The sequence below is a fragment of the Cryptomeria japonica genome, chromosome 2 (assembly GCF_030272615.1).
Source record: "Cryptomeria japonica chromosome 2, Sugi_1.0, whole genome shotgun sequence".
NCBI classification, from domain to species: domain Eukaryota; kingdom Viridiplantae; phylum Streptophyta; class Pinopsida; order Cupressales; family Cupressaceae; genus Cryptomeria; species Cryptomeria japonica.
Window position 1 is genome coordinate 518,352,904 of NC_081406.1, and position 12,793 is coordinate 518,365,696.

At 37.4% G+C, this 12,793-nt stretch overlaps 1 protein-coding gene across 1 annotated transcript in view; it reads right to left on the reverse strand.

Annotated features, from left to right (window-relative positions):
• LOC131035270 (uncharacterized) overlaps positions 1-11,360 on the reverse strand; it is a 249,602-nt gene extending 238,242 nt beyond the window's left edge. Inside the window, exon 1 of the mRNA XM_057966940.2 lies at positions 10,938-11,360. Coding sequence (XP_057822923.2) covers positions 10,938-11,197 — 260 coding nt within the window. The 5' untranslated portion in view covers positions 11,198-11,360. The remainder of the gene's footprint in view (positions 1-10,937) is intronic.
• Between the last annotated feature and the right edge of the window lie 1,433 nt (positions 11,361-12,793).

The window sequence follows — 12,793 nt, forward strand, 5'->3', positions numbered from 1 at the left end:
TCAGTGTCTATATCAATCAGTCAGTAGGCCTTATGGTTGTCATTGTAACCTGTAAACATGAGCTTCTAACTCTTGGAATCCAACTTAGAGCGCTTGGCATCTAGAATCCAAACATATGCAAGAGAGCCAAAAACTTTCAAATGGTTGATCCTGGGTTTGCAACCAGTCCAGACTTCCTCAGGAGTCTACCCTTTAACAGCATGAGTGGGAGACCTATTAAGCAGATAGACTGCAGTAATCACTGCTTCTACCCAATACTTCTTAGGAACATTTTTGTGTTCCAACATAGACCTAGCCATTTCTGTAACGGTGCAGTTACGACGTTCTACAACGTCGTTCTGCTAAAGGGTGTATGGTGTGGTTAACTGACGTTTTATGCCATGTGTATCACAAAAAGTGGAGAAAGTAGTAGAACAAAACTCCCCCCCCCCCCAATTATCAGACCTAAGAGTAATAATAGAACAACCAAATTCTTTTTCTACCAAGGCCTTAAATTTCTGAAATATAGGAAACACATGTGATTTCTATCTAAGAAAGTACACCCACATCTTACGACTGTAATCATCAACAAAAAGTAAGAAATACTTGCACCCAGTAACAGAAGTAGTATTCATTGGACCACATACATCAACGTGGACCAACTGCAGTACCTTAGATGCTCACCATGAGTCACCATCCTTGAACGGTGTCCTGTGTTGCTTCCCAGCCTGACAAGCGTCACAAACTCGTTGATTCTGAGTTTGAACTTCAGGTAGCCCATGTACTAAATCTTCCCGAACAAGATGAGCAAGATAATGAATGTTCAGGTGACCATATCGTTGATGCCATAGACAGGAGATAGAGGAGGATTTTGTTGCAAAGGCATGCTCAAGAGAATCACCTATATCCACAAGTCTTTAAAGACCATGATCCTCAATACCAACAGCAACTGTAGTGCATGTCGCATGATCAACAATAGAACACTTATGTGCACTGAAGATGACATCAAGCTGAAGAGAATGCCGCATAATCTAACTCACTGAGAGAAGATTCAGTTCCATGCCAGGAACGTAGTACACATTGAGGAATATGAGATTCCTCCCACCAGATTGTATTTGAACGTTGCCCTTGCCGACAACTGTATACTCCTCACCTCCTCCAAAAATAACTGAATCGGTATAGGGAGAGAATTTTGTAAACCAATCACGCTGGTGAGTGAAATGTCGAGAAGCACTAGAATCAATATACCAAGCAGAAGATTTCACATGGTCTGCAGGTCTTTTAGCCATGAAGGCGTAAAAGGCAGACTCTTTCTGCTCTATGTGCTCAGCAACATTGGCTTTAGGCTGAGACCCTCCCTACTTCCACTGTTCAGAAGCTATCCAATTGCGAGAATCCTTAATCAAATGGCCATATTTGTGACAATAATTGCATTGAACCTTCTTTTTTTTCGAGCCTTCACTAGAGCCCTTCGACTGAGAGAACTAAGATGATTGAAATATGCCTTTATCCTTGTGAAAGGATTTGGCTGCAAAGGCTTCCTCAGAGGAGGATGAAGTGGCACCGTTATCAAACTGTTGTTTCCAGCGATCCTGATGCAAAAGTTTGGTGCATAATTCTGGAAATTTCAAATCAACATTCGTAGATGTAATGTTGAGAGTCTCTATGAAGTGCTCGTAGGATTTTGGTAGACTTTTGAGGGTTATGACTACCATATCCTCTTCCTCCATTTTCTGACCAAGAGCATCAAGCTGATCTCGAATGTCCTTAATCTTCGTGAGATGCTCCTGTAAGGACATGCGTTCATCCATCATGATGGAGAACAACTGGTTCTTCAAGGAGAACGCTCAGCTTTTGTCGGATGTCTCATGCAACTCCTTCAGATGCTTCCAAATTTATGAGGCTGATTGACCAAAAGGAATCTGAGGTAGCTGGTCATCTGTGACAAAGAGCTTGAGAAATTGCAGTCATAAAATTTGTCTTGATTGGCTCCGGCTGCAAAAGGACGAGATTCTTTTCCCAAGACAAGATCATCTAGACGACGATATTCGAAGATTGTTAGCATGCGCTGCTTCCAGGTGTTATAATTTTTGTCGTTAAATCGTTGACTGTCTTCCAACATCAAGTTGGTCAATGACGCCATCTTGCACAGAAAACGAAAATCAAAGAAGAGGCAATAGCACGGAATACAAATCCCAATGCAGAAAACAAAGGCAGATACAGGTAATACTTCAAAAAACAGATGAAGTACGACTGGCACGGATTTCAAGAAAAAATTTCAGCTGATCCAAAAAAATATGAAGACAACCTAGAAATCCTTGCGAAAGAATCTGAAATCTGAATGCAAATCCGATGGCTCAAAAATTGAGGCACGAAAAACGATGCACCCAGAAAAAATGGACAGTGACCCAATAAATTTCTTGAAAAACCCAAAAGGGATCTGTGATTAAAAAAATAATTTCGGCAAGAATCTGAGGGTTGGCTGCAAAAACCCTAGCCGAAATACACAATCCCTAGTTTGCACAAAAAAATTCTCATTGTAGAATAATTTGCAAAGACACACATAGGGAAGAAATCCTTCTGAAAAAAACTACATGGAAAAAATCACCAAATCCGTCGCTCCAAAGACGCGATTTTTAGAAGACCCGAACCAAAAATCCATCACGCAATACAAAATAAAGCAGAGGCATGAAAAATCGCACTAATTTCCATCGCGCACAGGCCGAAGAGAGAAGATGACGCGGAAGGAGCAAGGGTTTATCTCAGGTTAGCCGCTAAAAAACAACTCCCTAAAAACTTTCAAGAAAACTTAAAATTTTCAAAACAACAGAGAAATTTTCCTTCGAAAATTTTATTGAAAATTTTTCCTCGAAAATTTTTTTTAATTGATCCCAAGCTCTGATACCATATTATGTAAACACATAATTGGTAAAAAAATGATTGTTGTATTAACAATGAGCAAATATGCTCAATAAAAAGATTTACAAAATGTACAAAACAGCAAGTTTCTAAAAATAAACTGCGAATAAGATCAGAAAGATCTTATTAGAAATATTTACATAATATTACATAATTGAGCATTAAATAAATAATAAAGTATTATTCTAATAAAAACAATATGTTACCCGTAATACATACATTTCTGAGTTTTGGAGCCTTTCAGTCATGGTTTCAAGCATCACAAAGAGGAGACTTGTGGTCCTTTTCAGTTAAGGACTAATGGAGCCCATTAGAGGATGGGTTAACATTTTCGATCCGCCATCTTTACAGGAGGCCATAAGGAAGGCTAGGTGCATGAAGCTTGCTGCTCCAAAGAACAAATTCTAATCAAAGGCCTTCCAAAACAAGAAAGACAAGACACACTATCACAAAGATTCAAATCAGACCAAAAATACCTTGACAAAAATGGATGAAGGCCTCTTGAATGAGTTGAGAAGAAAGAAACTATGTTTTGCATGCAAAGAATTGTGGACCTTAGGCCATAAGCACTCTATTAAGGAAAAAGCAAACCATATAGATTACTGTTCAGTTGATGAATCAGCATCAGAATATTCAGACTTGCAATCAAATTTGGGGGAGAAAGAGGAGAAAAATTTATCAAAAGAGTTGAGAAAGGAGAAGGAAAGTGAGGGTATTCTTGCCCAACTTTCTAGTTTTCAAAAAAATGAGTCTTTCAGATTTCCTAGTGTCCTTGGAAGGCGGCAAGTAGTGGCCTTGACTCATAATCAAGCTACACATAATTTTGCTCATGTGATAAAGTTGGAGGGATTCAAACCTATTATCACCACTCCCTACAAGCATTCAAAAAGACACAAGGATGAGATGGAGAAGGCAATAAAGGAGCTCCTGAATATGGGACATATTTGCCCAAGTAAGAGCCCCTTTACTTCATTGATTGTGTTGATTAAGAAAAAAGATGGGAATATGCATATGTGCATTGATTATAGGGCTACAAACAAAAAGGAAATCAAAAACCCATTCCAAGGTTTGATGAGTTGCATGGAGTTGTGTACTTCTCTAAAATAGATCATTTTAAGTACATCTTACCAAAGAGGGAGCCTTTATTGTCCGATTCAGCACAGAAATCTTTTGATCATTTTAAGTACATCATGAGCACATGCCCTATTATAGCTATTCCCGACTTCTCCAAGCCATTTGAACTTAAGTGTGATGCATCTGGTGATGGTATAGATGTTGTCCTAATGCAAAATAAGCACCCAATCGCCTATGAGAGCAGGAAGTTGAGAGATGGAGGAGTTATTCCATTTATGATAAGGAGATGCTTGCTATAATGCATGCTTTGGCAAAGTTCAAGCAAAACCTTGTTGGAGGTAAGTTCAATTTCAAAACTGATCACAACAACCTCAAGTACATCCTTAATCAAAAGGATCTCAATGGCAGGCAATAGAAGTGGGTAAGTAAGCTACAAGCTTATGATTTTGACATTAAATATGTCAAAGCGAAGAAAAATGTAGTGGTTGATGCATTGTCAAGAAGGCCACATTTATGATCTATGATGTAAATCACAATTGATTGAAAAGAACAAATTATTGCAGAGTATGCTAAGAACTCCTTTGACATTAGTATTTTGGATGGTACTTTGCATGATGATGGGTGCAAGGTGGTGAGTGAACTAATACTCTACAAGGAGAATCTTCTTAGTACCTAAAGGCTAAAACAAAGCTTAAGATGAAGATTATGAGGACATTTCATGATGCACCCATGGCTGGTCAAAGTTTCTTCAATACTTAAAAGCAGATCTAAGACGGATTCTCTTTGAAAAGGATTAAGGATGAAATCCTTAAGTATGTTTGTGGAAGTGTATTCAACCCCATTATCAGACCTTAAGACTTTAATTCTCTTCCCAGACAAGTTTTCTACTTGAGCCTTAAACTCTTTAAATCTATCTAGGACTTCTTTAGACTCTTTAGACCTTAAAAAGTAAATCCAAGTCTTCCTAGAGTAATCATCTATGAAAATTACATAATACAAAAATCCACTTAGGGATGCCATTGGCATTGGACCACATAAATCAGAATGTATAAGATCTAATATATCTTTTGACCTACTTTCACTACTATGAAATGGACTCTTAGGATTTTTACCCATAGCACAAACTTTACAAGTGGCATCATGCTCATGACTGAGCTTAGGCACACCTTTAACCATCTTCTCCAATGATGGGAGGGCCCTGAAGTGCAGATGAGCAAGTCTTCTATGCCATAGCTCACTAGAATTGGAAGAGTCATGTACAAGTGCTTGAACTGGACGGATGGAAAGCTTGTATAGACTCTCATGCCGGTTCCCAATCACACGTGCTGACTTGATGCTAGAGTTCTTTGTCCAAGCAAGAACTTTCCCTTTTGAAAATGCAACTTGATAACCTTTGTCTTCCAAGGCTGAAATGGAGACAAGGTTCCTCTTGATTCCTAGCACGAACAAGACATCACTTAGATGGAGAGGGATGCCAGATTCTAAGTTGAGAGAGGTAGATCCAGAGCCTTTTACCGAGTAGCATGCATCATCTCCAATTATCACTTGAAGATTGGTCTTTCTTTCCACCAAGTTTGAAAGATGTTCCTTATAACCTGTGATGTGACGAGAAGTGCCACTATCAATCAACCAAGTGTTGCTATCGGTTGGAACATTGCTTGATAGGGCAGAGATTAATAGAAACCCTTCTTGTTGTTCCTTGATTCCTTTTGAGGAGATACTTCACCAACATCCGCCATAGAAGCATGTTGCTTTGGCCTTGTCAAACAATCTCTTGCATAGTGACCATACTTGTCACATCTAAAACACTGGATGTGAGAGAGATCTTTCTTCTTCTTAGGATTAGGTGTGGAAACTGAACTTATATCTTTGCTTCTCTTGAAGTTGCCTTTTCTCCCATCTCTTCCTTTCTTCTTTGAAGTTTGAGAGGCTAGAACATGATTGTCTTCATTGTAAGAGCTTCGGCCATTTCCTCTCGCAGCCAACCTAGACTCTTCTTGGATACAATCAACACGAAGACGATCAAACTTGGGAAATTTGGATCTCCCACTAATACTTTGAATGAATGGTTTCCAAGATTGAGGAAGACCATTCAATGCCAACATGACTAGATCTTTATCCATAACTTGATCTCAAATGGCACATAGTTGATCTCTTAGCTCAGAAATCTTCATGAAGAATGATATGACGGTTTCTCCTTTCGCCATCTTCATTTGATGAAGTTGTTGCCTTAGAGCAAGAGCTCTACTAGTGTTGTTGATCTCATAAAGTCCTTCCAAGGTCTTGAACATATCTCTAGCGGTTGTCATCTTGGAAATAAGTGGCACTAAATGATCCTTCACTGAATCAATCAACATCTTCTTGGCCTTTATGCTATTCTTCTTCATTTGTAGTTTCTCAACTTCATCAGCTGGTTCAGACATTGCATCTTTTTTCTACGAACTCAAGTAGATCATTTTCTTCTAGTGCAATTAAAATTCTATATTTCCACGAAGTGAAGTTTGATGCACCTTCAAGCCTATCCTCGACTTTAAGTCTGCTCACCATTTTCGCTTGCTAAGAATTACTCCTTAGAATAAGAATAAATCGCTGCTTATAGAAAAATTTGATCAAGATCTTCTTCACTGTGGCTCTAATACCATGTTAATTTTATGATCGGATTAGGAGAAAGCAGATACAAGATAATTCAATCAAATTTGCACAGCATATACCCTGGGAAAACCCTCCAACATGAGGGAGAAAATCCCAGCGACAAGTATCATATATTATATATATCAAATAGTAAGATGTGTCTACAATCTGAATCACTTCACTCCTTGAAGCTAGATATGTACACTTGATAATACACGGTCTGATCTGAATGTGCAGACTGCTAAGGATATGAATTGATAATCTCAGGATGATCCACGGACTGCTATAGAGGATATACGAAATACTGATGGAGTTATTTGATCTGCCTTAGGAGTACGATCTGCTGTGTGTATATATCGTCCAAGGAGAGGAGAACATATCTCCCTTTATACCCTATTGAAGGTGCCTCTTCATCAAGGGTCGGCGCACTTTGAACCAAGATGACTCTTCATTAGGGTGGCAGTGATCTGAAGTCGGCTCCCTTAATAATATTTATATTTGTCATAACAAATGAATCGCTCTTGTTAATGGAGTCAGTTCATACAAAGAAAATAATCGCTAGATGCAAATAAGCAAAGCCAAAGGCTAATTGCTTATTTGGATGAAGTCGGCTCCCTTAAGGAGACTCTCGTAGCTATACACGTCAACACCCTCAAGTGGATGCCTATGGAAAGAGGGTTTGCACATAAAATCATTTTAATAATTGAAAATGTGCTTTCGGTGGGAAATGATTTTTTTAGAATTTCAACTTGGCTTATTTTCTTCTCCAAAGCTATAAAAGAAGGTTTGGGTTCTCATTTTATATTTGAAGAGTGCACATAACGAAATGCTATCGGATTGAACCTGCGTGTTCTTCCTCCAATCATGTGAGGACAAAAACCCTCTTTCAATCAATGGCCTCAAATTTAAAAGACAATCCCTAACTGGTTTGGAGTGGTTCTACCCATGAATCACAATTGTTATTCACAGGGTTTTGTACATTGGGGTTTTAGTATGAAGGTATTCAATGTCTTTTGATTTGCATACTTTTTGGAGTGTGTTTTTCATCATACAGATTTGATTTGGAGTTATTACGCAATTTTGAAGATTATTGGAGTTAGTCATACCATTCTCAAGAGGAGGTCATACCACACCTTTGTTTTGAAAAAAGTTAAGATAGGGTTTGAAATCATTAGAGACTATGCAAATTGATTCCTCCTAGTAGGGTGACCCATTTGTGATGGTTTTTTAGATGTTATCAGTTGCAACAACTTTCTAAAGGGGTCCCACCATTGTACCAGACCGTACCAATGTCCTTGGCTGGGCATGTGAACTTGCAAAACCAATCACTGCCCTTTGGAAAGGTTTCTTGCTTGGTTTTGAGGCACCTAGACATGGAAATCAAGGCTTGAGGGTTTAGGTGTTAAACACTTAAAGGAAATCATTGTTTTTGGAGGTCCATATATTTCTAGATTTGCTGTACCAGCAGAAAATACTCATTGACAGACCTAAAAGTAGTTGGTATACTCGGCAGTTTGTTGTTTATCCATTCATTGAGCTCTTGGTATGTGTTAGGAAAGGATGTTTGGTGTTGAATTCAGTTTGAGATCATTTTGGGAGTGTTGTTGATGAAGTTGGAAGCTAGCTGGGTAAATTTACTTGTTGTCCTGCCCGATACAGAGTGTCTTTTGTCCTCTTTTGGACCTGCAACACTCATCTTCACCGTGCTATTCAAGGTATTTGTATTTGTACTCAGTTTGGTAGCTATGTATGCCAAGTTGGTGTCGATTCAATGTTGCATGTGCCATTGTATTGCCTAGATTTTGTAATCAGCATTATTAAATAAATATATCAGTACTTTATGGCAACCGTTTATCATTTATTGGTTTGTTTATGTTGAGGCTTCATATTGGCAAAAATTCAAAAAAAAATATAGTTATTACAGATGACCAAAAGGAAGAGGTGTTCAGGTCCTTAACGATCTCCAACACCCTGATGACTAAAGAGGAATGATGGCACGGGTTTACAATGATCATCGACATTTGACAAAGTGAAGGAAAGATAACATAGAGATTTAAAGAAGTGTTGAAGCATTGTTCCATGGGGACATATCCCTCCCCCATGTCCCTAGTACAGGGATGTTTCCAAGACTTGGGGACTAGCGGAAACGTACCCCACAGCACCACCACCTATGCCATCTCTACCAAGGACACAGCTGGATCGCTTGCTATATGGCGCATGCCATTACATACTAATCACAACCTTTAACTTCATGAAAACTAGTTTGCCTTTCATGGGGCACTCGCAGGGATGTTATAATGTAGATTTTTCCTAGAAGATTTCAATTCACCTCAATTTGTATATCAGTGTCACTCCCCCCCCCACCTCCACTCTGTTGTTGTCCCCTCACCGTCTCCAAATTCAGGCCCTTGGTCCCCCCGTCCCCACCCCCGCATACCCCGTTACGAAGCTCCATGGAACTATGGTTGAATGCCAACAATGAAAGATGGAACGACATGGCAAGATGAGAGTGACACATGGCGTGTGACCACCGGACCGTCTGTTGGACTCCTTTGTAAACAATTCAACTTCTTTAGAGGATGTATAAAGGGGAAGATTGTCATGCTATTGGGATATTTTGGCCAATTAAGGTCTTTTGGCCAATAAAGAATAGTCTTTGGACCAAGAAGTTTATTGTGGAGAACAAAAAGGGTAAACAAGTGAACAGCCATGATTAATTAAAGTCACCATATCTAGAAAATGAAGAGAATGCCAAGAATGGAGAGTGCTAGTAGGAGATGCTACTGGAGAACAACGATGATTGAATAGAAACAAATTGATTTTAGTTCTGTAACATTATCATTGTTGTAATTCTGAATTTTGAATCAATGAATGAATAGAACATATGTTGTTTCCAAAAGGTCTACTTCCATTGTGTGTTAAGGCTGTGTGGTTGAGTTACTTGGTAAGGGACTCCGACCTTGACTGCATTAACCTCCATGATTGAGTCTAGGCTACTCCTTTGCTGAGACTCTATCGTTTCTGTGGGGTCTCTTTGGTTTTTGGCTGGTCTCATGTGGTTGCTCCTTATTCCTGTTGTACTGGGTTTTGGGGCCCTTTCAAAGCCCACTTTTGGTTCATAGCTCTGATCAAAAAAGCTTATCTAATCAAAAACAACAAGAGAATATATGCATCAAAATAAATTATGAATATTACTTTGGTCTTAATATCAACTTTAATTATAAAAGCACTTAAAAGGTGTTATTGGATGGCTAATAGACATATGTATAAATGGTCTTGTTGGCAAAGCATTGCACATTTATATTTTTTGTCAGAGATTTTGTAAAATGTTGCCTAATAGAACTATTTCTATATGTATGTATTGCCCATCCATTTACACCTTTGGATGTTTTCACTAATTTTATATACTAAATCCCAATTCCAAGTTAAATTTTTGGATTGACAAATGTTTACCTAAGTCCAAATTTTGAAGCTATGCACTAGATAATACATAAAGGACAGTTCCAAACACAAAAAACAATGTATCCAATTTTATGTATTTTAAATAAAATCAACAGAATTTCAAAGGAAGTGGCTATCTAACCAGTAGACTGCATCAATGCATAAATTACCCTTATACATCATAACTTATGCATTGGTACATCTTAAGGGCTGTCTGGATAGCTATTTCCAATATCAAACCCCTAATCCAGCACTTTAAGACTTATTCTACGAGTGGAATGGATGTCTATTAAATTCAAGTTAAAATTATTAATAACGCTTCTTCCAGCAATTATATTCATTTTAACGAATGAACAAGGAATATTTTGTGACGTCTATTGTTGTGATATAATTTCCTTAACAATGTACTTCAGAAATCCTTGATATTTTTATTTTCGGTAAAGATTAACTGAGCTTAAATGCCATCTTCAACACATAGTAGGGTAAGCTAGGATTGCATTCTTAAATATGGATCACGCTCAAATGTACCCCATTTTCAATATATCACAACCGTTACAAATGATCTTTTTTCTTATGTTAAAAAAAAAGTAGAAATCACTGTAATACATGGCGTAGCATTTTACATAACAAAATGACAAATGATTTGCGGAATGTTTGAAACAGAGGAATAAATTTATAGAAATTAGCCTCCAATGAAAAATACTCTTAGCGTGAGATGCATTTTAACTTATCATTAGTTCTACTGTGTATGTTTCGGCCAAATATAGCTAACCAGCATAGTCAGTAGCCGAGCTTGACGAGCTCGAGAACCTGGTATAACAGCGAGGAATACAGCATTTTGAACATATATTACTCAATTCATTTTCCAAGCAATTATGACCATTAGTACTAACCCTTCACGTTTGGCGGAATCGTAAGGGTCTCGCTTATTCTGAGTCTCGGTGGTAATGCAGAGAGAGAGAGTTTCTCCGTGAGCATGATCATCGTCAGCATTGTCTGAAGTTGGAAAGAAGCGAGCGGTGAGAGAGTCAATTGCACTTCCAGGGCGAGAGAAGAAGCGGACAATGGAAGCGCCCAAAATGCCGCCGATGACGGTGCCTGTGGACACCATCAACAATTCCCGCGCTGTTAGAGATGATTTGAGGAGAGCCATTGCAGAGATTACAGAAGAAACAATGTGTATAAGGAAATGTATGTTGAACTTTTTATTGTATATGCACTGATCACACGGCCCCGCCACTCTTTCCCTCCTATCGCATTGCAACAACAAATTACGAATATGAATATATGGGACTTCTTTAGCTACTTTAAACCGGGCAGCTTACTTTTTATTTTCACCGAAAGGCGGATTAAATTTGACAGGTCCTCCAGCTGGGCGTGTAAATTTTCCACGACATTTGTGTGTTATGGTAAAGCATCTATACATGGAATTATTAGTGGTTACATAAATCCAAGAGAACAAAATCACTTTACAGGTTAATTAAATAAATGTAAAGAATGAAAAAATAAAGATGGTTTTAAAGGTAAGATTAGTATATAAATCTTAATTTTTAATCTATATAAAATAAATTGAAATATATCAAGGTTTTGAATTTTTAACTTAATATTTTTTATATTAAAGTTGAATGAAAAAATTAAACATTTCATATATTTTTGTGTATTTTATATAGATTAAGAGTTAAGAAATACATACTAATAGTAGTCTTGGTGCAAAACATGGAAGACATTAAATAGATTTTTTTTACAATAACTTACTATAGCCTTAACGGTAATTTTATTCTAACCATATGTATCACATTTGTTTAGGTTTAAGATTCAATAAGGATTTGGCTTAGGGGTCAATTTGGAATAGCATTAGGGTTCACTTTGTCATAGAGTTAGGATTTAATTTGGTTTAGGGTTCAATTAGGTTTGAAATTAGTATTTGATTTGGTTTAGTATTATGGTTCAATTTGGTTTAAGGTTAGTGTTTATATGGTAAGGGTTTAATTAGGATTAGTGTTAAGGTTAAATTTCATTCAGGATTAGGGTTACAATTTAATTTATTTAAGGTTAGGGTTAAATTTGGTTTGGTATTAGAGTTAAGGTTCAATTTGGTTTAGTGTTTTTTATTATATTAGCAGGGAAAGGGCCCTAATTCCATAACAAATAAATAGTTCGGAACACTTGACCATTAGAAACAACAATAAAGCCCAAAAATAGCCATTAGAAAGAAATAGGTTGTTCAGCTATAGACACCATCGAGACCAACCTTTAAATGTAATCAAAACATAATTTAGAGTATTAAAATATAACTATAACTATAGATACTAATCTTAATGAGGCATGTGGGCCTTAACCAAAAAAAAACACAAGAATTTATTAATCAACACAAAACTACCCTTAAGCATATTCATGAAACCATCCAGAGTATTAAAGATATAAAGTTATAACTATAGATGCTAATATTAACAAGGCACGCATGCCTAAACCAAAAAACCAAAAAGAGACTATAAACCATCAAAACCTAAAATGATTTTTCAGGAGCAGAAATAAGCTCCCGGTCTTTCTAGAGTACAAGGGAAACTTTTAATCCATATTTGTCTTCTTTTCTCGTGTTCTTCCCAGCATCCTTTTCCTCTAAGCTATGGCTAATCCTCTTCAACTATTTCTGAATTTTAGCTTGATTTGAAACAGTACCCATTATGACCTTCTTTGCAATCCCATCAGTGATGAGGATCAAGGAACTAATGGCATTCTCCATTTCTTT